The 25,263-nt window shown below is 46.0% G+C and overlaps 10 protein-coding genes across 10 annotated transcripts; 7 read left to right on the top strand and 3 right to left on the bottom strand.

Annotated features, from left to right (window-relative positions):
* Positions 1–141: 141 nt before the first annotated feature.
* On the top strand, positions 142–800 carry N7481_001608 (holo-ACP synthase; the record flags this gene model as incomplete). Its single annotated transcript, XM_057260827.1, has 2 exons — positions 142–458; positions 494–800. The coding sequence occupies 2 exons, from the start codon at positions 142–144 to the stop codon at positions 798–800; spliced, it is 624 nt and encodes a 207-aa protein (XP_057128659.1).
* Positions 801–2,788: 1,988 nt separating this feature from the next.
* Positions 2,789–3,680, top strand: N7481_001609 (uncharacterized protein; the record flags this gene model as incomplete). Its single annotated transcript, XM_057260828.1, has 3 exons — positions 2,789–2,855; positions 2,917–3,305; positions 3,369–3,680. The coding sequence occupies 3 exons, from the start codon at positions 2,789–2,791 to the stop codon at positions 3,678–3,680; spliced, it is 768 nt and encodes a 255-aa protein (XP_057128660.1).
* Positions 3,681–4,031: 351 nt separating this feature from the next.
* N7481_001610 (uncharacterized protein) lies at positions 4,032–4,511 on the top strand (the record flags this gene model as incomplete). Its single annotated transcript, XM_057260829.1, has 1 exon — positions 4,032–4,511. One exon carries the CDS (start codon positions 4,032–4,034, stop codon positions 4,509–4,511), a length of 480 nt encoding a protein of 159 aa, XP_057128661.1.
* Positions 4,512–6,129: 1,618 nt separating this feature from the next.
* N7481_001611 (uncharacterized protein) lies at positions 6,130–6,750 on the top strand (the record flags this gene model as incomplete). Its single annotated transcript, XM_057260830.1, has 1 exon — positions 6,130–6,750. The coding sequence occupies one exon, from the start codon at positions 6,130–6,132 to the stop codon at positions 6,748–6,750; it is 621 nt and encodes a 206-aa protein (XP_057128662.1).
* Positions 6,751–7,160: 410 nt separating this feature from the next.
* On the bottom strand, positions 7,161–9,855 carry N7481_001612 (uncharacterized protein; the record flags this gene model as incomplete). The annotated part of the gene is made up of 8 exons (XM_057260831.1): positions 7,161–7,310; positions 7,365–7,784; positions 7,834–7,906; positions 7,960–8,146; positions 8,196–9,027; positions 9,078–9,196; positions 9,248–9,351; positions 9,440–9,855. 8 exons carry the CDS (start codon positions 9,853–9,855, stop codon positions 7,161–7,163), a joined length of 2,301 nt encoding a protein of 766 aa, XP_057128663.1.
* An 836-nt stretch (positions 9,856–10,691) lies between these two features.
* N7481_001613 (uncharacterized protein) lies at positions 10,692–11,086 on the top strand (the record flags this gene model as incomplete). The annotated part of the gene is made up of 2 exons (XM_057260832.1): positions 10,692–10,775; positions 10,823–11,086. The coding sequence occupies 2 exons, from the start codon at positions 10,692–10,694 to the stop codon at positions 11,084–11,086; spliced, it is 348 nt and encodes a 115-aa protein (XP_057128664.1).
* Positions 11,087–13,580: 2,494 nt separating this feature from the next.
* N7481_001614 (uncharacterized protein) lies at positions 13,581–14,147 on the bottom strand (the record flags this gene model as incomplete). Its single annotated transcript, XM_057260833.1, has 1 exon — positions 13,581–14,147. One exon carries the CDS (start codon positions 14,145–14,147, stop codon positions 13,581–13,583), a length of 567 nt encoding a protein of 188 aa, XP_057128665.1.
* Positions 14,148–14,990: 843 nt separating this feature from the next.
* N7481_001615 (uncharacterized protein) lies at positions 14,991–15,338 on the top strand (the record flags this gene model as incomplete). The annotated part of the gene is made up of 1 exon (XM_057260834.1): positions 14,991–15,338. The coding sequence occupies one exon, from the start codon at positions 14,991–14,993 to the stop codon at positions 15,336–15,338; it is 348 nt and encodes a 115-aa protein (XP_057128666.1).
* Positions 15,339–17,276: 1,938 nt separating this feature from the next.
* N7481_001616 (uncharacterized protein) lies at positions 17,277–17,990 on the top strand (the record flags this gene model as incomplete). Its single annotated transcript, XM_057260835.1, has 1 exon — positions 17,277–17,990. The coding sequence occupies one exon, from the start codon at positions 17,277–17,279 to the stop codon at positions 17,988–17,990; it is 714 nt and encodes a 237-aa protein (XP_057128667.1).
* Positions 17,991–21,700: 3,710 nt separating this feature from the next.
* On the bottom strand, positions 21,701–23,366 carry N7481_001617 (uncharacterized protein; the record flags this gene model as incomplete). The annotated part of the gene is made up of 2 exons (XM_057260836.1): positions 21,701–23,160; positions 23,291–23,366. The coding sequence occupies 2 exons, from the start codon at positions 23,364–23,366 to the stop codon at positions 21,701–21,703; spliced, it is 1,536 nt and encodes a 511-aa protein (XP_057128668.1).
* Positions 23,367–25,263: the final 1,897 nt, after the last annotated feature.

Raw genomic sequence — 25,263 nt, forward strand, 5'->3', positions numbered from 1 at the left:
TGTATGGAAAATGGAGGGTTAAAAAAATGGATTGCCAAGCGGGCCTACCCAGGAAAGGTACAAAGTAAGCTCTACGGCGGGTGGTAGGGTATATAAATAGAGTCTTATCCTACGGTGCCACGCTGCCTACCAGAAGCTTAGATGGCGTCAGAAGATATTCTTCCATTCCCATGTCCACTCAGTATCGGCACCGACATCTGCCACATTCCCAGAATCCGGCGAATTCTGACCAGCGAACATCCGAAGCACGCCGACAAATTCAGTCGACGAATTTTCAGTCCGGCAGAGCTGCCTGCTTTTCAAGTGCAGTATGACAAATTGTTGCAACTGAGACAGATCAACTCAACACGGACATCCGACGAAGAAAATAGCGATTATGGTTTCGGTGTCGACAGTGATGTACAGTATTCCAAATACGGGCGAGAGCTTTCGAAGTTATCAAATTGGGTTGCTGGACGGTAAGGCGCTGCCCCATCTCAACAAATGGACCTAGAACGCTACATGGTTCCAAGGTTGAAGGAAGCAAGCTGAAGACCACTAGGTTTGCAGCCAAAGAGGCCGCCATGAAGGCATTGTATCCCTGCCGCCTTAGTTGGCATCAAGCTGAGGTGTTGATGATCCCGGGGAGAAAAAAGCCAGTGATGGTTTTACATGCCCCGCCGCCTGCATATACAGATACTACCAATCATGAGGACGGAGGTCGACAGCTGCTGAGAAGACAAGCCGCGCAACTATCAATCAGTCATGATGGGGCTTATGCTACTGCCACTGTGCTGGCGGCCAACTACTCTTCGGTGTAATATTGTATCTGCAATCCGCTTCCTAGTATGGTTATACAATCAAGTAATTCTAGTTAAATTTTGCATAGATACATCATTGTAGGGTGTAGCTGAGCCCTTGATTCCTGCCTTTCGAGGAATGTGAGAATGAGGGTTTTCATTTTTTTTTCTCCGCGGTTGGGGAGTAAAACAGCAAAGCCAAAAATCTTTTCGATTTTAGAATAATTATGCTATATTATCGGCAATGTCCGTCCTTTCGAATCGAACTTCGTTTTGCGTTACTGGAGACTCGCAAAGACTCATCATGATTTGTCAAATTTTCTGCTCTAGTTTGAAGTTCGTATCAGAAAACGGTCAGCTAGTCACCCATTCCGTGAATTATGTACAATTATGTACAGTGGGCTTACAAGCGGCGAATATGTTGAGTTTCCAGATTTAGTCGATCTAGATAGGATGGAGGAGGGATCGGCGCGTTGGCATGTATGTATGTATATATCGAGTAAGGGATAGACGAAACAAAATATATACCAGTGAACATAGAGCCTCTTCATGGCACAGAATTGTATCAAGTGGGACTTATTTTGGCGATAAGCGGCATCTGTGATTTGAGTACGATTATGAAACCCTGAATAATGTAATTTACATAAAACTGCCATATCCATTACTTATGATACTCGACAGGTATTTTTAGGTGTTGATTCAGCTAGTAATTTACTCTATTACCCGACTTGCGGGTGTTTATGGTAGGGGTGTTCACGATAAAACGATAATGCGATACGATAACGATATCGACGATAATTGTCACGTGCCAGTGCTGGCCAATAAGAGATCACTATTTGTAGCACTACCCATCTCCATGTTCAATATATATATCTGGTGGTGCTTGCCAGTGTTGAGTGCCACTGAGTCTTTGTAGTATAACTTTCTACTGCGTACCATATAAATTTGTATGGTAAATGGGGGAACGTAAACCCTAAAGAGCATATATGGACTCGCTGATCTCCTACAACCTGCAATTCGACAGATTTTATCGAATTCGTGGTAATTGAATACAATAAAATTGCCCGATTTAGTAGTAGCTGAAGCTATTCATGAAAATATTCTAAAAATTGACGTACTAAGCCTAACTAGGTGAGCAATACTCCGCATATTGGCCGCGGTAGCGGTTGCAGGTCGGCTATGATCGTGGCCACAACGACGGCCACCACGACGCCTATTCATCGCTAAATCGCTCAAAATACAATAAAATATAAAGCAGCCTCTGTTTCCTATTTAGGACTAGCTCAGACAACCTCTATACCCACATCTTCGCCTACAAATAACCCCACATCCTAGGCGAGATACATTTTCACCCTAGTTTTTCATCTTCCACAACCATCGTCTTGATCAACAGCTATTACCTCAAGTTCGTGACCTTGGCGTACAAATACGACTATGGCTTCAAGTTCACGACCTCAGCGTGCAAATACGCAGCGCGACTACGTGACGATGAACCTTGGATTTGAAGACAATATCCCAGATGAAGATCGATATACCGATTTTGCTCCAACTGAGACGTCTTTTTCTGATATTTACGATAATACTATTCAGACACCCGATTCAATCCTACCATCTGAATCAGCTTCTCAGAGTATTGCTCCTAATACTATATCACCACTGAGTATAGTCCCCCAACCGTCGAAACGACCTCGCAAAACTATAACAGCAACCCAATGGCTATGGACCTACTTCACAACCACTACAATTGATCAACCCTGGATAACTCGTGCCAAGAAGAAAGTACAGCAGGATTGTCTTATTCAATGCAAGCAATGCAATTGGGAAACCTATGATTCAGTCCGATCAGGATCAACTGGCAATATGGAGTATCATCTTAAGAAAAGACATGATATTACAGCTGTCACGGGATTTGGAGTATACCCCGGACTCTTATCTGAAGCCCCTAAGTCATCTGCATAGTCGCTTGCATATGCAGGTCTGCCCTAGCCCTAGCAATATAAGAACGCACGATGATGGCCATGATTCTTGTTCTTCAAGAATCAGTCTGTGTATCAACGATCCAATCTGATCTCTACTGTCCGATATCCTTGCCTAGTCACAGGTCTCTAGCCTGACAACTTAGTAACCATTACAACAGCACCGCCTTCCGAGACTTCTAGTTCTACCCAGCTTTCTATTATTGAATCATTAAGCAAGAAGCCTAAACTATCAATAATAGCTCAGCTTCAGGAGAACCTTTTACGGTGGTTTATCAAGGATAAAGTAGCATTTACAACTATTGAATCACCTTCATTCCGCCAAATATTCACCGATCTTGGGCATGATGCAGCACTATTTTCACGACATACACTGAAACGAAGAATTGAGGCTGAATTTCAACGCCAGCGTCTACAATTGAAGACAGAGCTAGCCTTGACATGCAGGTCTATTGCTCTATCATTAGATGTCTGGACGAGCAAGAACAATATCTCTATCATCGCTATTATCGGCCATTGGCTTACACCAGAGTTTACCTATAAGCAAAAGGTTAGTCTCTCTATTCTCAGGGTCATTGTGGACTAGGCTTACCAGAATATATATATGTATAAGGCCCTTGAATTTGCAGAGCTAGACGGAGCTCATAGTGGTGAAAACCTTGCCCATGCAGTATTTAATATGCTGTTAGAGCTTGATCTTCAGACAAAGCTTCTTACAATCACTGGTGATAATGCTAGTAATAACGAAGCTATGGTTTCACTCCTTTATGATCTACTACCTCCAGGCTCCCAGTTTCATGGCCTTGGTAGTTATATTCGCTGTCTTGCTCATATCCTGAATCTAATTGTTAAGGATATCCTTCATGTATTAGACTCTGGTACTGCGCAAGAAGCTTCAAAAATCTGTGATCATATGAAGAACTAGAATAAAGATCTCCTAGCACAGACTGAGACCCCTCTATCACGTCTTTGGGTCCTTGCAATATGGATTAGTTGAAGTGGTCAACGACAGCAGGCATAGAGAAATATGTGTGATTTTATGAAGCTTCCTGCTCGACTTATACCACAAGATATCGATATACGCTGGAATTCAACGTATCTCATGCTTGATATGGCATTGAAGGCAAAGACACAGATCAATCAATATATTTATACATAGTCTGATCTTCCTCAGTTTACTGGAGATGATTGGCGTCGTCTCTCACAGTTACATCAAGTTCTTGCTCTATTCCATAAATTGACAGGTCTTGTATCTGAAAAAAGACCTCAAATCAGTATGGCGATACCTATTTACTATGAGCTTCATGATCTGCTTAATCAAGAAGCTCAGAAAAAAGGTGTCTTTGCAGATCTGGACAATGATATTGTGGATGCAATTCATCATGGTCTTATCAAATATCAGAAGTATTATACCTTTATGGATAATACTGATGCTTATTACACTGCATTGATTCTTGATCCAAGAGTGAAGGGAGACATTCTGCTTCATCAGCTATCTGATAATGAGGCTGGACAGATGATTATCAATGCAATTCGTGAGAATATCCATGAGCAGTATCGTCATGAGTTGGTTGATACTCAAACCTCTTCTACCAATGCTGTCCTATTGGATAATCATCATATCCTGTACAAGGTGCTCACCAGCACCATGGTCTACCTCATTGACGATATTTTCCTACCTCTGAGGTCGAAAAAGTTCGATTCTGAAGTCATCGCGAACCGAAAGTTCAATATCCCACTATTATTTTTGTCTTGAAGCCACGGCAATGCCATTGCCAAATTCTTCAAAATTGAGCAATAGCGGAAGGTGGTACTTCTCGAGTTTGATATACGAGAAGCTTGAGTTCGAAGCACTATGAACGCAAAGAACGCAACAGACATGAAAAGCTTAAGCTCTTGTCGCCCTTAATTGCATCTTATTGATGAGTGATTAGTTTATGAGTAAAAGTGATGCGTGCCTGGAAAACGCCCAGAACCTGGACGAAAATGGAAGGTTTCACTCTACTTGACCCTTCAAGCAGGGAAAGCTTCAACTCAACCAATCAAGGCCTTCCTTTTACTTGAATCCAAGGCCAGAGATACCAGCAAAGAGATAGATGTTGAAGTTCAGAGGTGCATTAAGTTGTTTTATTTCTGTGGAATAAATGAAGCTTGAAATACAGTGAGAAGATCAAGTTGATTTCATCGTATAGATCTTTCGGGAATTGATCCCGGTGGTGTGGCTTGGTTCCTGATCTGCACCAGCCTCAAATAACAACAATAGGTCTTTGTTCAAGTCTATGCGTCACTGCTTGATCAGGTTCGGCCAAGACTGATTGAGCTCCGTGTGGGCGAGCAAAACTCCATCGGGATCTTCAAAGGCTCAGTGGAAATGCATATCCTATATTGAATCCAGATTTCTTGATATATTCTTCGCTCATATTTGGCCTCACCGCAACGCCAGATATCTTACCGTATTTGTACAGCGCTGTATGGGTGGCTCGCAAGGTGGAGGCATACCACTGAGGTTGTTGCAGGCCAATCATATTACAACAATAACCACTACAGATGTGTATCTGACTTGACTGACCCAATTCGTTCTCGCCGCAACAGCTTTCGCATCGACAAATCTGCGCCCATATTTGTTACGGGCCACCGTTGGTGAGTTCGTAGTATCCCAATCCGACTTTCACAAAAGCTTCAGATTCAGCGCAGAGCAGTATGATAGACATCCGAAAACTAACCATACGATTTGTATGGCCGAAAAAAAATCTCGACGCTCAGAAACTGGATTCAGCCCTAATATACAAGGAGTTAGTCAGTGTCGACGGTTTCGGAGCCTGGATGTACTCAGGCCCTTGACATCTTTGGAGGAGCACTCAATCAGTAATAACGGTGCAAGAAAGCGACAAAAATCTTCTTCATTGCGAGAATTCTTCATATCTATCGTAATATGGTGGGATATAGCCCCTCAATGTCCCTTACTGTCGCGACAAAGTCACTGGTACTAGTCGGATACATTGCCTATTACTTGGCAATTAGTAACTAGCCTGCTTACCAAAGCAGTAACCTTGTTAAATAGCTATTGGCCCCTATTATTGAATAAACCAGACTTTCATGCAAGCTGCAATACCATTACGAAATGACAACTAGCGGCCTATCGTGGTCGTGAAAGTTATGAGCCCGGTTCGCCTACTACAATAGGCAATAACGAAGCTATTCTAGCTATTTGTAATAACCCCTTCGCTATCATCGACGCGAATTCGAATTCTATTTGGTGCGGCCCGGTTACCCCTGAATCTCAGCAAGATCGGACTACACCCCCATCCCTACGTGTTAACAACGCCGTTTGACGACACAACAAGACCATTGCATTGCAATTGCACGCATTCACTATGGAGAAGGATGCGATAGTCTCGGGCAGCAACTCCCTGATGTTGACGGACAAGACAGCATGGTCAGCTTTCTACGCCACCGTGAGAAAGAAAGCTATATCCCTGGACGTTTGGGATATCCTAGACCCTGCAATCGATGACGATACAGCGGAAGCCTCCATCCTGACCAAGCCAAAGCCTCCTAAGGACTACGAATGGGAGGATATTGTTGCTATGAAGCTAGCAGACAATGAGGTCACAGACGTGCAAAAGAGACTTTGGGATGGAATGACCCCTAGTCAAATATGGAACGTCATGAAGGATAAGGAACACCGCTATGAAGCTAAAAACAAGATGTATAACGAGCAACGTAAGGCACTAGGTGCTATAACGACGCTGATGGAGACCAGCGTGACCAAGTACTACCGCTATCTGGTCAACGACGTCAAGGATCGTGAGATGCTACAAAAGCTTCAATCCCGGTTTTCGCCTAAAAAGGACCCTCAATTTGCCTTCGAACTACGTGATAAATGGGTTACACACACCAAATTGTTGCAAATAGGTGTCGATATTGAGGCCTGGGTCACAAAGACCGAGGGTCTCTACAAGCAATTGGAAGAGAATGGGCAGCATACCCTTTGAAATGCCGACCGGCTAAGCAGCGACTAGGACGGGTAAAACGACGACTATGTCCAGTGGACGCAGGAAATGCAAAACGTCTCAGGATTTCGTGATAAGGAAATCTATTTCTACCCGTTACATTAGCGATCTTTTTCTTGATACCTAAATTTCCATTGTCGCCTATACATTCCAAGGCAAATTGCGCTCCTTACTCATATTCTTCACCACCCGAGTTATCATGCGAGCTGGACTCTCGAACTCGAGAAGTTTCGGAATGGTATACCTTTTTTAAGATCATTCTCAGAGTCTCGTAGACTGTGATTCAATTCAAATACCTAAAACTATCGTTTACTAACCGAAATTATCACTATATAGGTTCGAGGCCGCTGATGAACAGCGGAATGGCTTGCCTAGGTTTGCAGTTTATGCCGTTAGACATACATTCCGTCAACAGGACCCTTCCTGCCAAATTCCTTGGCAAACTTCTTGTTTGATTCCGCTGCTAACTCCAGATACTTATAGCTGACCTGCGCTGTATCTGCCTCGGCGAGAGCATGTGCAATTGCTGCGATATTTTTGATCTAATTGACCAGCAGTTAGCAACTTACATATCTGCGCAAAAAGTTGAAACTTACCTCTCGTCCATTGAGAGCCAAAGACTCCAAATGCTGGATGTCGTCCTCTTCAACCACCGCGGGCCCTTGCATTGTCCGGGCCTTGGCTAAGAAGGTGAACCAGAGATCCCTGCGGAAGCCTCTTGTTAAACCCTCATACTCAATTACCAGATGAGTTCGGCTCAGTATTGCTTCATCAAAGTGTATACCCCGGTTTGAGGTCAAGAAAAGCACTCCCTGATAATACTCAAGCTTTCGGAGGAATACAGTGACCAGTCGATTGTGACTATCGTGGAGCTCGGTCCGACTCGCCATGAACGCATCCGCTTCGTCCAGAAGAAGGATGGCATTGAAATGCTTTGCAATTTTGAAGATGATTTCAAGTTGTGATTCAAGTGCGTGAGAGTCCCCATGGTCGACAACAAGCTCACCCGCAGATATCTGAGAAGGTCAGCTAGGTCAGTCATTGCACGGAACGGGTTTTTGGTACCGAGTAGAGAGGGCGCTCGAAATACTCCGACGTTGCCTCGACAGTAAAAGTCTTCCCGACGCCTGGCGGACCACTAACACAAGTCAGTTGAAGATTTTGCTGGGCTTCTGGGATTTGCCGACATACTTCAGCAGCACGTTGAGCCCTTGGCCTTTGCCATTGATCACGTCGTCAAAAGGTACGGTTGGTATAAGACCTAAACGCGTTTTCGCCAGCGACAAGAGCATTGTCTTGGTATTCGATGGAATCTGAAGACAATCGAATGATCCAGGTGACCAATCAATGTCCCTAAGAGCACTGACTGCGCACTCCACTAGAATCGCATTAGCTCGAAACAGTGGCTTCTCAGTTTTGTCACATACAGAACATTTTCTCCTTAAAACTGAAACAGCAAACTGTTGGGCACGCGACTAGTAAATCGGCTTCGCTCAGATTTCGTGCATCTACGCCGTCTCCTCGCATTCTCTCCTTCTCTCGCTCACGGTCTTCCGTGAACATTGCGTCAATATCAAAGACTTGAATGCCATCTTTTTCTTTCACCCCTAGGTCACGGAGTGACGGTCGGGAGTAATTTGGCTGCATTTCATGGAAAAATGCGGCGTCCACTGCGACTCGACTGTCGATCTTGACTTTGACAGCCCTTCCCTTGTTCATAAAGAATGCATTGCCTTCACAGTGCCGAATGTGCGAGCCGGCCAATTCCAGAAACTTTTGGCCTCTTCCGACTAGGTCTTTCCGGACTTGCTCGTGACTTGGATGGTGGCGGAGAGGGAAGGCTTCAAGGCTCTCGATCGGCTTCGACCCTCGGAACTTTGCCACGCGTAGAAAGATACCGGCCTCGCCGAATTTGACTCCGTCATTATCAATGAAACGGCATTCAAGGTTGAACCACGTCTCATCGTTCTTCGTGATCTCTTCCCCGGCGTCGAATATGACACACCGTGGTTCTTTTGTACCAAAGCATGTTGCAAAAACATGGGAACCCGGTTTGAAAAGCGCCCAGAGAAGATCGTAAGTAATGTGACCGTGCTGCAACATTGACTCGAGACGCTGCGAGATGGCTGAATATGCTTGCTTGAGGTGGTCTATGAGTAAGCGGAGGTGCTGACATGGAGATTCATAGTCAGAGTTGTTCGTATTTTCAGCATATTTGTCTAACTCCGGTAGGAAATGGAAAAGGAACTTTTGCTCGATCTAAACTAATGTCAGCGACCTTCTTAGATAAAAAAGTCTATCACACTTACCGATGGCTTGTCCTCCACCAGGCTGATGGCCTTGACGCCGTGCAGGACCACACGCAGGATGTCACGCAGGCCTTTCGATTTGATGTCTATGTACGGCGTCACCTCCTCGGAATTTCGGTCTGATAATACCGTTAGCATATATTCAATCATTTAGTAACGACACTACATACCAACGCGCTCACGGACAACGAATGCATATTCAGCATAGTCATCCAGACAGCCGCTGCTCTCGGTCGGTTCGGCGATCTTGTATTTGCATGCTTCTTTGTCCCAGCTATTTTCACGTCAGAAAACTTTTTGGAAGTGATAGGAGACTGAAGTAAGGGAGTTGACTGGGTCACAGAGCTTAGTCAGTCACATACCTTTCCTTGACTGTCTTAAATTGGGGTGCAGACGCCCACTTCTCAAATGATTGGAAGTCCTCAGGTGTTGTACAGATGGGCTGCTCGGCGTCAAACCGATCTGGCCCAGGAACATTGGCTCGTTCATCGCCTGCAGAAGACTGAGCAGGCTTATTTGCCAGTGAAAGCTCAGCTGAAACACATTCCAGTGCCTGCCGAACCTTGTCGAGCCCTGGAAGGGATTGGTCCTGGGAGACGGGAGTGTTTGGGGGTTCTTGGTTGGTAGAATCGAGCACCTTTTCAAGAAACATGCCGAAGAGATGCTTCAGATCCTCCACGCGTGCTTGACGCGTAGCCGAGCCTGTCGTTGGACTATCAGGCGGTGTCAACCCTTGGGAATAAGGAGAGGAAGACGCCTTTGAAGCCTTGAGTGCCATGTTGTGCAGCTAAACGATTGAAAAATATTAATGCAGTATGAGAAGCTCGTTTGAGGTGCAAAATAGCTTAATGAGATTGCTCAAGACGGGAAGGACTTGAAGAGTAAACAAAAATGTTTCATTGTGGGAAGAAGCGCCTTTTATGCCGATAATTCAGACCTCATGTGAGAAAGACGAAGTATCACATCAATAGGGAGCTATTAGCCTCTTTCCTCTTACATGAGGAGCTTATGACCGTCGATGAGTGTGAATAGAAGGAAATGGGAAAAAATGGGAGGAAATGGGAGGAAATAGGAAATGATGCAATAACTAAGCAAAAGATGTGCTTAGTTGTGGGTCAATTTAGGTGACAAAGGAGAAAGTCATAATATAAATTGGGGGGAAATGGGAGAAAATGGGAGAAAATAGGAGAAAATATTAGGACAAAAGTACTACTGGTTTGTGATTATGTACTTCCCTCTCTAGGCTATGTAGCCGACTAAAAAGTACTATCAGGATGCAGCAGATCATTGGAAGTCAAATAATTGTGTAAAGTACATGGTTATTAGGAGAGATAACTAACTAGAATTGAGAATTGGCCGATTACCTAATGATGCTTTTCAGAAGTGGGGGGGGTTACATCATGTGATGAGCTCTTGTGTCATGAGGCCGCAAAGCCCCTCCCTCTCCAACTGCCCAACGTGACATTTATCCTAAGCACTTTCTCGCAAAAGTCACCGCTGATCTTATGGCCTTGCATAACTGTGACGCTAGGACTCGGAAGGCTCGACTGTAGTCATCACTGGCTTTTTTCTCTTGCTCCTATCAGATACACGCTCCAAACTTGAAGCGAACGAATGGCCACGAGCGAACAAACACCTTTTCGGAAAGCGGCATCGCTCGATGACGAGGGGTTTGAGAAGGAAGTAAAAGATTTGCTTGTAAGTTTGCTTGATGTCGTGCCTACGTGCCGCAGCTAATTCATTAGGGCGGAAAAGAAGTCACCCTAGATAAAGAAAGATTCGACGTGTCTAAGCGATATCTCGATGCGAAAACAGCCTGCGCAGTCCTCATCCACGAAAATGGCCCAGCCGGAGTGGTTCATACCCGCAATGGAGCAAGTAAAGTCGAAATACTTCCCACAGGCCCGACTGCAGGAAACGGTTTCAGAATTGTCATTTTGGGTGAAACACAGACTTGCCTATTCTATGGACAGCCCTCCGTTCGCTGTTTCCACGTTTGCGAGGACTGAAAACCCACTCATCGATAGAAATTCCACGAATGAATAACTGAGTTCCAACGACAGCTCTACTTTGACATTTATACCTGGTGGAAGGTCGAGATTGGTATGGATACAAGGAGGGGACAAGTTCAGCCACGAATAGGTCAGTTGTAGGCCGGAGGAGTTGTGAGCTTTTAAAAACTCGCAGAGTGCTCGGAAATGTGGATGGCTATCTTGAAACTGGCGAAAAAATTCGAGGAACTGTGTTGCAGGCAGCGAAATTGTCTCTTGATCTACCAGAGTTGGCAAATTGTGTCCCGACAAGCCTTATAAAGTTAGAATTTTCTCTGACAAGTCGGCTATGATGTACAAACCAGTGTTTTCTGGGAATTCATTCAACTGGTCCTCTGTTGATCCAGGCAACTGTAACTGCGGCCTTGAAGTTTGTGGTGTCTCCTGTCTTTTCTGTCGCCGGCTAGCTTTCCTATGCATATCTTTCCCGGATTTCTTCGTCTCTATTTCGCATGTCAATGGAGTCAACGTGTATCAAAATCAAAGGGCTATTTACTTTTGCCATTTTGATTTTTGTACTGAGGTTCGTTTTCAAACTCAGAAACCAACCCAATTGCTACGTCCTCAACGTCTTGGGACAAGGTTTGGTCATTCAACCAAGTCTGGAAGCGGGGAAATAAGTCACAATGCTTTATAGTGGCAAGCTGTGTAATTGATGCGGATAATGCAAACAAAAGAAGCACGCGTGCTCCCAAGGAGTAAGCATTTCTCAAGTGCTGGCGTGCGTTCTCGCGTCTGCTAGATGTCTGCGGTGATGTCGTACTTCCACCATTTCCCTGGAGAAGAGCATAGCAAGATTTGAATGCACGGCGCTGTCTTGCGTCCAACAAAGGTCGTGGAGTGTCCAAAGCAGTTTTTTGTTTGGATAGTGACCGGAAGAACTCATCTGCTGATGACATAATACTACCGTGAGAAAATGGAAAATTATGATAAGAAATGGGATTTCTTGGGTTGAAATACAGAGAAATCACTCACATGCGCAATCCTTCACCAAAGGGTTGCATTGCTACTGCAGTTACCCCTCATCTCGGGCCAATCAAAAATGCACATTTCAGCCCATTATGCGAGTTGAAATCACAAAATGTGTTGCGGCTAGCTTGCAAGCGCTTGAAGCTCCATCAAAATGCGGGGTTTTTTTCCGTGGGCGAGTGTTGTTTCAAGTACAGCCAATGCAATCAGTGTTATCGAAAAGGTGGGGGATGTTCTAGTGGGGAAGCTGCGCAAGTTGTCGCCCGTTCACTTCGACTAGACTCATGAACGTGCTTCGTATGTGATATGCCGGTGTTCTGCACACTATTTTGAGGTTTGCTGAAAAATATTGGCTTGAGAGATTCATGAGTGGCTGGCTGATCCGTTCTTCTATGGCCAATGGCAGTCAGTACATAACCGCCAGCCCCCTCTCCGCCAACCAGTTCGTGCTCCCATGCATAGTCATTGCAGTTTTACTGCGTGCTGCAGCCACGTCAGCAGGATCCAAATTCAGAGGCTCTCGGGCTTAAAATATGGTTTGAGTCAAATAAAAGAGAAACAGAGGGCGTGACATAGTGGCTATTCATGGAATTTTTACGTGAGGTCCACCAAAGGGCCCCGCCGTTTCTTGAGCGTCTCCCAATACAACTATGAATCCTTTCCACCTCCCGGGGAAGGGGTTTCTGCGAACCGCCTCGTCACCTGTAAATAGCTGCGATTTTGCTCAGCCCTGGACTTTACCAATAATTATGCCTGTTCCATGGGGTGGCTCGAAGGAGGCATTGGCCGTCCCCCGCTGGGGCGCTAATGCATGGTGGTCACTTCCAATGCCCCGGAGCCTTTTCCATTCCTGGAGCGACTGGGAGGCTCAGCAGCGCAGTCACGCGTCAAGGCGTTTTCTCAGCCGCACAAATTGAATCAATGAGAGCTATCAGAAGCTCAAGAGGGGTATTTATCACCGCCCCAATGCTCTCTTTTACCTCGCTCCACACGGACTCGCGCAGATTCTCTGAAACAGAGGGAAGTTAGATGAAGGGAAGAGTACTTTGAAAACCATATAAAGGTACAAGGTTACAGGAGTTTACTGGAGGCTCCTGATTCTGTGTTATATCCAACAAAATTCTACGGAAATTTTTTCACAACATCCCGACTCCATTGGGAACCGACACAAGCTGAAACTCATTCAAAATGAAGTGCCCTCAGTGCGGTAAAAACAACATGACTGGGAGAGAAAATTGTGAATTTTGTCGTGCTGAGCTCCCTGCATCCATGTCCCGCCCTTATGTCCTCATTAAGGTACGTCTCAATCAGTTTCAAGTTTAATCCCAACAACATTGGCGACTAAAGATGACGGCTTTTCAAGAAGCAAATCAGCACTACTACGATGGAGGAAGAATAGACAAATGACATAAGTCATCGGAAACAATGTCACTCGTTGCTTTTACTGTGGAAGATCATTGGAACAATAGCTTCATTTCTATTCTCAGACCTGATTTGGCAAGTTGAATCCACAACTGTTCAAAAACCTCAATCCTCTCTCGTCCAATTTCGGATATTTGCGCAATGCCCAGAAATCCAGCCAGAAATTGCGAGCCTCAGTATGATCCGGAAGGTGCTTGCGTAGAAGGTCTTTCCATTCTTTGTCCTCTTGACCAAGACCAATACCTGCGGCAGTGAACTCCCACCAAACGGGAAAATAGCCCGAAGATTCCCAGTCCAGAATACCCGCCAAATTATCATTATCCACGATGATATTGACATTCGTAAGGTCGCAGTGAGAAAAGGTATAGGGGGCAGCAGTTGGCATACGCTGTCGTAATTCCAAGCGAACTTTCTCTGGTACATTGCTCAATGCCAATGACATCTCAGCCCACAGCTCATCATCGGATGAAAACGGCCCATGTCCAATGCCATAACCATTGGGGAATAGAAAAGCGGAATACAGTGGCTGTCCGTCTAAGCTTTCCATTCGGCTCGAATGAAGTTTGCGAAGCTGAATGACGTATTCAGCGGTCTGTTTTGCAATGCGTTCTTTGTCTGTCCCGCACATCGTTGGCCAAGCTTCATTCAAGGGTTGACCATGAATCCGTTTGGTTAGCAGGAAATATGTCCCGTCATCCTCTTTCCACTCCTCAACAGCCTTGGGTATAGGTATTGAAGTTTTTTTCGGTCAAAAATTGCAAGTTGGCAGATTCGAAATTGGGTGGCTCAATAGACCGCTCTTTGAGGATGAGGTTTGAACCCAGAGACCACGCTCCTCGGTTGCTGACGCCGTAAAAGATTTTCACATGACTATTATAGCGACACTCCTCTTGACGAGTTGGTGACCAGCTACATGCTGAGCAGATACTTCCGGCATCCATCTATGATATAGATGGCAGATATGATCTTGTCCCAAGAAATTTACTACGAATCTTTGAAAATGGAGCAGTCTGACGCCTTTATACACAGACATTCCTAAACAACCACACCGCAATTTTCACCGCCATTTTCACCGCCATTTTCACCGCCAGCACTGCCCCTAGTCCCTCCAGTCCAGTAAGACGAGTGGTCGCACCCATCTTTCTGGCAATACTGATGCTAAGCTTCGCATTGGCGTTAGCATCCTCCTCCGCTTAGCCGGACGTAATAAGGCCGTAGTCAACGTAGCTGCAATTCATTGGTAATCTTATGTAGACTATAGACAGTGACCCACTGTTCGCAATGTCAAAAAGCTATGTTGTAGTTCCAAGAGGAGAGTGGATGTGTGGTTGACTGCGCTCAATGGCGGTCAGCCTCTTGAAATATGCGCAGGGGCTTTTCGCTTGGAAAAAAAAAGTTTCAATTTTTGCTTTCAATCCCCAGTCGAAACTTATCTGTTACAACAAATTGACCTCTTTACAAGCTGCACATAATGGGTGAATCGCTTGAGAATGGTTGTGTCGCATGTGGGTGGACACTTGACAAAGAAAGACGATGCCATTATACTAGCCACCTCAAACTCTTCTATGGTGCATCTACACGGGGTGTATGGTCTATCGGATCAGATGCAATACTGAAAGACCGACCCGACGAGGGTCCCAAAGCAAAAATCGAAGTAAAAACATTGGCATATTTAGCGAGCAATACCGATATTCCCATCCCGAAAGTTTTACGAGACTGGGTTGATCGAGATGGGCGCTACTTCGTTTTGAACGAACGCATCAGTGGCAAGACGCTCGAGGAGGCATGGACTTCTCTGTCAGAAACCCAAAAAAAATAGATGTCGCGGATAAAGTTGAGAAAGTGAGAAAACAGCTTCGATCCGTCACGTCGGCCTCTGTTCAGTGTGTCGATCAAAGCCCATGCTACCCAGGCTTATTATTCTTCGACCTTGAGCCCCGTGGACCGTTTCACTCAGACCAAGAGCTGTGGGATGCTCTGGCCCTGAATCTTTGCCATCTTCCACAACAAGTTTTGGAGAATCTGAAAAAGCGTCTACCGAAGTGCGAGCCCTGTGATTACTCATTGCGATCTCAATTTGGGAAATATCATGGTCAGAGACGGGAAAGTTATCGGTATACTTGATTGGGAATACGCTGCCTTCTTCCCTATTTGGTATGAGTATGTTTCGGCCTCATTTGGATTTACAGACATGGATGTGGAATGGAAAAAGTTGCTTCGAGGGCGCTTAGACGCACGTGGCGAGGCGCACGAAAACGCCAAGGCATTCTGGACGAATATGTGTAACCTGAGGTCGTACCCAAATCTGGATGAGAAAGGTCAGGAAACCTTGAGAGACTGTCAAAGACCCATTTTTGATTAGTGACAACTTGCACTCCCAAGATCTTTGCTATATTGGATAGGTCCAGCCATCATAATCCCAATAATTGCCAGTTTCTACCAAATTGATGGCAGAGGATTCTAACCAGCTCCTGTAATCCAGTCCATTTTATCGTAAGGGCACGAAGCTACATCGGTTTCATAGCCCATTCATAGCCCATAGTGACCTGCAGTTCACCCGCAACTATTCTTGGTAACTTGCACCGATGGCGCTTGCGTAGCACATGCCTATGTTAGTCATCGGCCGGTTATAATCTTCTTGGCTATTCGACATGTGACGGTGGGGGTCGTGCTATGGTTTTGTGGTCGCAGTCTGGAATTGGGCAAAAAATTCATCATTGACCGACATCAGGGGCGCGTGCGGCATTTTTGCCATTGGCCTATGTCACCGAGCCGTGCAGTCGTATATTTACTGACCGGGTGGGGAGGCATTGGAGAAAATTGTCAATAACGACATGTGAGCGCCACGTTCTTGGCGACCTGGCAACTAAGAGGTATTCCATGACAATGGTGCGGTGCAATGTAAACGTAATTGGAGTGGACGGGCCAGGGCATGCCGTGTCGAGGACGTACTGATACTTGGCGGACGTGGAGGCCGGCGGAATCAGAGATGAACGAGGTGCACAGGCAAGGGAGGGCAGTTGTAGCTAGGTGCACAGTCACTTCATTGGGGAGACAGTAGCAGTTTCTACCCAAAGTCACACGATGCTGCTGCTGCCCGGATCATCTCATTGGGCTTGCCCCTGTGCGACTGCCAATGCCAGCTCAACGAGCGAAATTGAGCTGCGGATCGGATTGAGCGGCATCTCCGGTAAAATGAAGGGGGCAGTGCGTCGGGCTGAAAGCCAAGGCGCAGTGGTCTGTGGGGGCGATAGGCAAGAAAGGGGGCGGCGATGAGTGCAGGATAGAGGAGTTGAGGGGAGGGAAAAGAAGGAGAGGGGACGAGAGGGCAGGTCCGGTCTTTTATGTCGGGGCGATGTGAAGAGACGTTACAGGACAGTGTATTGGGGAGCTAAACCCAAAAAGGCAAAACTAACCGGATGCGGTAATTCACAGGTCCGCCGTTTACATAACATATCAAGCCATGCTGACCGCTTTCCCTGGTACCACGTTGTCCCTATTTCGCTATCAACCTTGTTCCAGAAAGTGACCAGATAATTATCCGAGGATTCTTCCGAGGTGCATTCTAGAACAAGTCACTCGCCAATTTCAGATTGCTGAAGTTGCTACTTCTAGCACGCGTTACCCCACGACAATCTGGAGTAATAGTCAGCGAGCAATTCCGTGATAACCGAGTGTCTCCCATACTACAATATTTAGCTAAGGTGTGACCACCTCCATTCGTCGATACTACGGCATATCATATACGAACCTCGTTATGGGCCATGCAGAAAAGAGGAGGGTACACTTCAATGAACTACCGACGGAGATCTTGGAATTGATCGCGATGAACCTTGACTTTCTTGATTACTTGCGTTTCGGTGCGCTTTGCCTCAAGACATGGAAAATATTCCGGGCCCCGACTCTTATAACTATTTTGGAAGATATTCACGCATTGAGAAATGATACCTCGGAACTACCGCCCGTGTATGGTCAATTCGACAGATGCCATTACATTTCACGGGGCCATATCTTATCCCACGCTTATCGAGAGAATGGTCTCGTCCCAAAGATGGATGATTTAGTGCAGCTGAAAGTATCTTCGAAGCATCCTTGTGGCGGCATGGTTGAGCGTGCAGCTCGTTCTCGCAACTACAAAATGCTCTTGACTCTCATGATTGGTCACGGTGCTTCTTTTCGAGAGGTTCACGGTGGAGTCGATGGGCTCTGTTGCGACGCATACGAGCAAGGCGACTTTGGAAAATTCCGCTGGCTCTTTCTGAAAGGAGGAGCGTCCTTGGATAAACTGGCTGGAATGGTGTTCTTGTTTTCTGCTTGTCATAGGCCAAGAACGCGTCAGGCTTGCCGTAATCATCAAGTTGCGTTGAAAAAGGCCCTCATGGAGGGATCAGCCCCTCCCGACTCCCATGCGGCCCTTGCAGCACGTCTACGTAAAGAACGTCGTGATGGGAGGACGAGACTGATCAGCTAGATGTGCAGCATGTGGATCTTCACAGGGCGAAGTTTGGGACGAAAGACCTAAAGGCGCAATACTTTCAAGCGATCAAGTTGCGGAATAGCTGTGCTGCTAACTATTCCGCCGATACCAAGCTCGTAGATTCCCCCTGTCTAGATTATCAAATTTTGGATCAATTTTATGGACGTGATAAAATAAAGTTCATAGTGAAGATGCCCACTTTCTTTGTAGCTCTGCATATAACTGCGTTATTAGGCAATTTTTTGACACAGATGTCTTGTGCCGGCTATTCGAAACTTGTCAATATTTCAAGTGATAAGCACCTCGTCAATATGCAAAGAAGTAAACGCTATATTTTACAGAATTGAAAATAAGCAAGTAGGTTTGTGCTCAATTCTAGAGCTGTTGTCAAAATAAATCCATCAATGTTCCTCTCACGAAACCCCAATACTCATGAGCATGTGTCATCAATATTGATCCTATCGTTGGATACCTCTCTTGAAACGACATCTGTCTAGGGAAAATAAGCATCTCATTGTGATGAAGGAATTACATGTATCACATACCCTTAAAGGAAATGATTGGTCTAGGTTTGGTTGTGAGCTCCTAGGGTCCAGTGTGAAGGTCTCCCACATATTGCACCTCCGTTCGTCCTGGAGGGTTCACGTATTACATGATAACATATGGTATGGTAAGTGTGAGAATTGCCTAGACTACTTCTGAGTGGTGCTGCTCAAAGCAACGATTACGGTGATCCCTATGATGGTACTTTTGTATTCGTGAACGATATCTTTATCTTAGAAAGTTTGGCCCCATGTGACGATTTGAACACCTACTTTGATATGTATGCCTTTCACTTGCCGTGAGCTAATAAGAATCAAAATTAAAAGCATAATACTGTATGCGAAATAATGGGATTCAGTAGCAATAAATCTTATGATTGATTGCCCCACAGCTAACGATGGATGAACAAAGGATTAATCACTCCATCACTCCAGGATTTATCGGTCCGATAAAGGAGCAATTGAAACATACAAAATCCCTATGTGATTGATAATAATCCACCTTTGCTTAATTACAGTCCTGTTCTAAAGAACTATGAGTATTAAGACATTATAGAAGACCGAAGTGTCCGCACATACCGAAGGGATGCGTTGGCACTCATCTGAAAGAACACTTTATTCCCGATTGTATTTTCACACTCCAAGCTGCGTTCATGAGAATGGAAATTTGGTATCTCACCACTCTGCTTATCTCTTTCTTGGCACTTCGGCTAGCCCTAGGAGGACCAACAGTTCTGGTATTGGTCGAGAACCTACTACTTATTATTGCCATAGAACTCGCAGAGGTCTCCTGGTGTACCGCTTTCACTACCTTGGCTTTCTTCGTCGCATCAGCCTTCTGTCAGGTACAATTTGAGTATCACAACTCGACTTCAAAGTTTCGAGAGACGGCTTCGACAAATTGCGCATGTTACGGGGCGCAAAATATATCTGCGAGCGCTGCTTGCGATTCAAGGAATAACTCAACGTGCAATTCCAGGCGGATTGGTCAATTTCAACCCAGTAACAAGGATTTACCTACACTTGAACCTCTTCGTGGACGAGTGACACTTTTTCCATGTGACCTTCGTCATCTGCGTCGATCTTGCTTTAAAGACGACTACCACCATTCATATCTCTATGTGGGTTCCCCGGTTGGCTCCCACTCTGTCTATAGCCCTTTGATCAGTGTTGAGCCGCAGCAATATCCGAGGTCATTTTTACCCATGAGGAAAGCGTGGTTCAGCGTCAGACCAGAAGCACATGGCTTCAACGGTGGAAAAAATTTGTCTATGAACCAGAAATTAAAGGAATTTCTATTATCTGAGGTAAGGCTCAATCAAACGCCGACCACGGGCGTAGGCTGACATTGTATAGGGAGAGGTTATGTAATCGAGCCGGTCGCTCACTGAGCCTGATCGAAGCACTCAGTGAGCCTACACACACACACAATTCATTAACGCCCGGCGGCTGAGCCGAAAGGGCAACTATCGCTAATCTACCAGTACATGCATGTTTGAGTATACGTCGTGTCTCCTTGGAGCCCATACAGGATTTCCTTCCGGATTTGACATCTCAGCTTATCAATCTCATAGCTTGTCCCTGTGGGTTAGTGTTGGTTAGTAGACTGGCTTGAAGGCGCTTCTTCAAGTGTTCAACATCCTATCCTCGGCAGTTGAAGCGCGTCTACTATCTGTCACAAGGTGTTGGGGTTAGTAAGGGGAGGTATTCTATCTGCGTTCGTTGTCACGGTTAAGTGGCCTCAAGTCGGCCCGTAGCGATGGCAAACCGTATCGAGGCTCGCACTGCTTCCAGATTGGGCGTCCAGTTCTGATCATCGGAGGGCGATTTTCCACCTAGGAAGAAGGATATATTACTTCGGTGAGTGTGGGTACATTGCAGCATTTCTGTCCGGTGTGCGGTCCACTTCCGACATCGAAAGAGGAAGTGGTCCACAGTCTCTCTTGCTTGTCCACATGCACATTGATCTGTCTCGGCGGCATTGATTCGAAAGAGATATCCATTGAGTCTTGCCATGCCCGTGCGGAGCTGGGCCAGCACGCTCGCTTCTTTCCACGATAATCGGTCATACAGTTGTCGCGTGTGTTTTCCTGGTAGTGCGGCATCCACTCGTCTGGAGTGTCTCCCTATGTTCTCGAGCAGCTCACTGCCGGCGGCGGCTTGAGACCGCACGATATTCAGAGTTGTCGATTTCATCCTAGGGACCTGCTTTTGCAAAACGGCGTCTTCTCGTGTTGCGGCTCGGGCTTGTTCTTTCGCCACACCAAGTAGATTATTATCTTCACTTGTAGGGATCCACCGGGCGCTGACCCGATTTCCATTCTTCTGCAGTCTTCTCATCAGCTTGTAGATTTGGCAGACAAATTCCTGCCGTGACTGTTGTCGAGGGTTCTTCAGCGTGAGAGCCGCTGCTTTGTTGCTCGTGATCAGTGTGATCATAAAATCTTTCAGACCTACGAGCGTCTTCAGTGTATGCGCCATTGCCGCTAGCTCCGCGGAAAATGGATTTTGCTGTGTTCTCACTCCTAACGTGACGGACATGGCCTTCAGTCTCACTTTCCGATAGCGAGGTGGTTGTTTCTCAATGGCCACCCCAAAGCCGACCAGCTCATTCCGCGCCGAGCTGCTGAGCGCGATCTGCATTGACCCGCCTGGCACTGTCGATGTCGCGGGAATGGGCTCATCATCAGTCTGCACTCGGGCCTCCCATGGTGCCAGTGTAAACGGATTGATGGTTTCTAGCGATTCCATATCGATGTTTCGTAGTGCGTCCGCTCTTTTACTCATGAGCTAGATCACAAGGTGATTCACTGTTATACTAATCTTTGTATTCACAAGTGGCATAAAATGAGTTATAAGCATGTACGAAACCGGATTCCACGATCCGATAAGGCCCAAGATGTCACATTCATTCAATCTAAAGTACTAGTCATGTTATTCTAGAAATTGGCAACATTCTGAAAACACATGATACCCTGCTTTCTTCGAATATTGCAACAAGGCTAGGTATATCTGTTTACTCCAGTTCCAAGGCTTCCTTCAAGTTCCTTTCTAAACTGAATAATACCAAGCCATTGCTACATATCTCAAGCTGCCTACCTAGGTAGTAGGTCGTAATACAGTATTGGGCCAGGAAGTACCATATGAAAATCGCCCAAAGTCTCAGTTCTCTGCAAAGCATGCACCAATGTGAACTCCACTGTTCCCAGAGCCAGGCAAAAACAGTGAGCGAATTTCGTATTTCTGCTCGGATTTACCCCCAGCTAAATTCAGTCTTGGACCGCGTGGGGAAAGATCAAGGTCCGTGCTGCTCAATCTTTGAGTAGGATTGGACAACTCAACAGTGAGAGCTCCCGGGGGCGCAAAGATTGAAAGAGGAATTACCGCATCAATTGTCACGTCGCCTTCGACTGTATGCCCCTTCGAACGAATGTTTTTCATGCGTTCCGTGTTTTCTACACCCGAATAGAAAACACCGATTTCCGTTTTGCTTTTCGAAGGTGGTTGCAAAGATGCATCAACGGGGCTCCAGCTTATACCAGTGACGGTAGTCTGCGGGCTGAGTCGAACAACGCAGTCAATTTCAAATCTTGAGAATCCCTGTGATGATTGACGTATGATTATGCCAGGGGCCCCCTGGATTGATAGCCCGCGAGCATAATTGAGAGGAGCTGACTCTGTGGGCAAAGAGAATTTCAAAAAGCCCTCCGCCAGTCGCTTGCTAGCCATGAAATCAAGCGCCTTGGTTAACTTCTCAGATAAATCATTGTGTTCAGGGAAAGAACTGTTTTCTAGAAGATTTCCAATGCTATCGACCTTCACGCTGACTAGATTGCTTGCAACGGCGTCATTGAGGCTGTCGGCCCAACCCTTAAAAGCCTCTTGGTACTTCTCTGGGTCGTCTGGTGCATTGCCAAGAATGATGTTTGAGCTGGAGCTTCCACCAAACACCTTGGTCTGGAATTGACGAGTCTTGAGGTAGGATTTGTACTCGTTTGAGGTTTTCAAGCTCGCTTCGCCTTTAACATTAGCCACGCCGCTGTATTCGGCGCTAACATTGGCCTCGAATTCTTCCTTTGACTCGGACTTCGATGCATGATTCTCAATCTTTAACTGATATCGAGCACCAAAGGTACATGATTTGATGTAGTGGGTACCCCAGCTGTGAAAAAACCGCATGTACTGATCATGAACTTTATCTGTTGAATCCCAATCAGGGAGGCGTTCCACGGCTTTGACAAAACTCGGGTTTATATTTTCATCGGTTTCGTCGTGTCCCTCGAGTGCCAGGGTAAATGACGTATGGTCCACACTGAGAAGAGCGTAGTAGTTGGTGTTGCTCAAGCTCGAGGCGTAGCTATACTGGGCGGATGCACTTGCCGAAAATCCCGCGTAGCTCCCACTTAACGAAGCGCTGGCATCAAGAGTCTGTGCTAACTTATCACCGGCTTCTACTATCAGGGATTTCACGGTAGTTTTGCGGTTCCCGATGTTTGCTCGGACATTCTTGGGTAACAAGTAGGCTTTGCCGTCCGCGAATGTTGCCTTCCTTGTTTCCTCTGTAGGCTTCACGACGGTACTTTTTTCTCCCTCTATGATATCCAGATTGAATGGGTCGTGTTCTATAATCAAAGTTCAGAAAAGTCAGCGAACTGTCAAGTTAGAGCGATCAATTGGGCCGACCCTCTACAAAAGATCTGGGGGGCATAGATCACCCTTGATGGCTTAATGGTCAAGGATAAGGGGTTGTACCTCCTGGAAGCAAATTCAGGCTTTGACCAAGAAGATTGGAATCATTAAACAGCTCTGCATCTTCACTAGGATTCATTGTGCCGCGATATAATGAGATGAAACTCGGGTTGGTTGTAGAATCTCAGACTGGATGAGGAATTGATAACTGTGATTGTAGAGCATTTCAGGTGATTTAAATAATTGTTTGTTGAGGAAAGTCCCTCATCTCTCTCGTCGATCGTTTCCGTAGTAAAATGCAAACCTTGTGGCGAGCTGAAAGGCATCCAAGGTTCGGGTCGACCCCGCAGTCAGCATGCAGATTCATGGATCCTTGTGCATGTATAGTGCTGTTTTTGCGATTCATCATATATTTCGGTCACACAAACTCGGTTCACAGTTTCAGGTTTGATTTCATTGGGTAAGTCCTCCAGGCGAGCTAGCACAAACCTGCAGTGCAGGAGGTGGATAGCGTCAAGCCGACGAATGAGCTTTTACATGTACATTGGCACTCACCACCCAACACGCTGTACTATGCACTATGGACAATAAACCTGTTTATCAGATTGGAATGTCTGAAACGTATTGAATTGTGTGGGTGCCAGAGAACCCAACAGCCAGATGTACATGAAAAGGGGGCACACCCCAGAAGACGACGGAATGGAAAACAGGCCCAGTAGAAGGAGCATTCGGGACCCAGGCTCGTGATTCTGAATATCTAGCCGGCAGACTCATGATAGAGTATTCAGAGGGTATGCATCTCTCAGTGGTCAAAAGGTACTTTGAGCATTTCGTACCCAAGTTCAGCCCAACCGCGGTCTGTGTCCAACAATGGGACAAAAGCTTTGTTTGGCTTGATAGAAAGCGGAGTTCTTATGCCGGGGAAAGGGGGCTGGCGTCTATGTACTGACTGCCATTGGCCATAGAAGAACGGACCAGCCAGCCATTCATGAATCTCTCAGTATTCCGCCTGCCATTCCTTCTCTTGCCATTGCCAAGCCTCCAGCCTTCACAGTGTAGCAATTCTGCCACCGTGTTCCATTTCTGGCATGTTCCATTTCTGGCATTTTCCATTTTCGGCATGTTCCATTTCTGGCGTGTTCCATTTTCGGCATGTTCCATTTCTGGCCATTTCTGCCACCGCGGTTCTCACACTATGGTGTGCCAGATGTTAGGATACAGTTCTGGTTTCAGGAACGCCCACCCAGAAATCTCCCACAACGTAAGCCCTGTTACGCCAGCCCTCAAAGACCATCAGAGCCTTTTCGATTGCACAAAAGAACGGGTGTTGACCACCGAGCCTCTCTCTCTGTGTGTGTTTGTGTGTTCGCTCAAGAGATAGCACGAGCTGGCAAGGTCAACGAAGAGTAGTTCGAGTAGATGATTCATTACCAGCAAGTCCGGGCAGACCATATGTTTCCGGGTAAATCAATGAGTCGAGGCAGACCGGCGAGTCGGACAATGCCCTTGGAGATAGCTTGTGGCCTGTCAAAGATATACATGAGACTTATACACGAAACAGGGATCACGGGTTCCCCTGACTGCGAGGAAGCTATCTTCCTTTGTTCCCTTGCACAATGTCTTGTATCTAGAGTTGAATATAGCTTTCTTTGATATGAAATATTTATCTAGAGGACGCACTTCCCATAAATCCACTGGTGGAAAACACGCCTCCCCAATGCGCAAGCTAATCAAGCCTCGTTGCACAATTTCACTGCACTTTCTGAAATCCTATATAGCGATCTTGAAAGAACCTTCAGTTGCCTATCGACCTGGTCCCACTTGGCTCAAAGGAAAATGACGACCAGACAAAAACAAATAAGGTAGCTATGTATATACATACGAGCAGAGCTAATTTCATCAGAAGGGTAAGGGGAAGTTGCGTGTATGGTATCGCAAGCTGGTGACATTACTGCAAGGAAACTACCTGGCATAAGCTTTCCTTATCCTCAAATACAACAGCAAAAGGCAAGAATCATCCATGCCATTGTAGATCC

The sequence above is a fragment of the Penicillium waksmanii genome, assembly GCF_028829765.1.
Source record: "Penicillium waksmanii strain IBT 27052 chromosome Unknown utg000001l:1.0-4852451.0:1.0-4856178.0, whole genome shotgun sequence".
Lineage (NCBI taxonomy): Eukaryota > Fungi > Ascomycota > Eurotiomycetes > Eurotiales > Aspergillaceae > Penicillium > Penicillium waksmanii.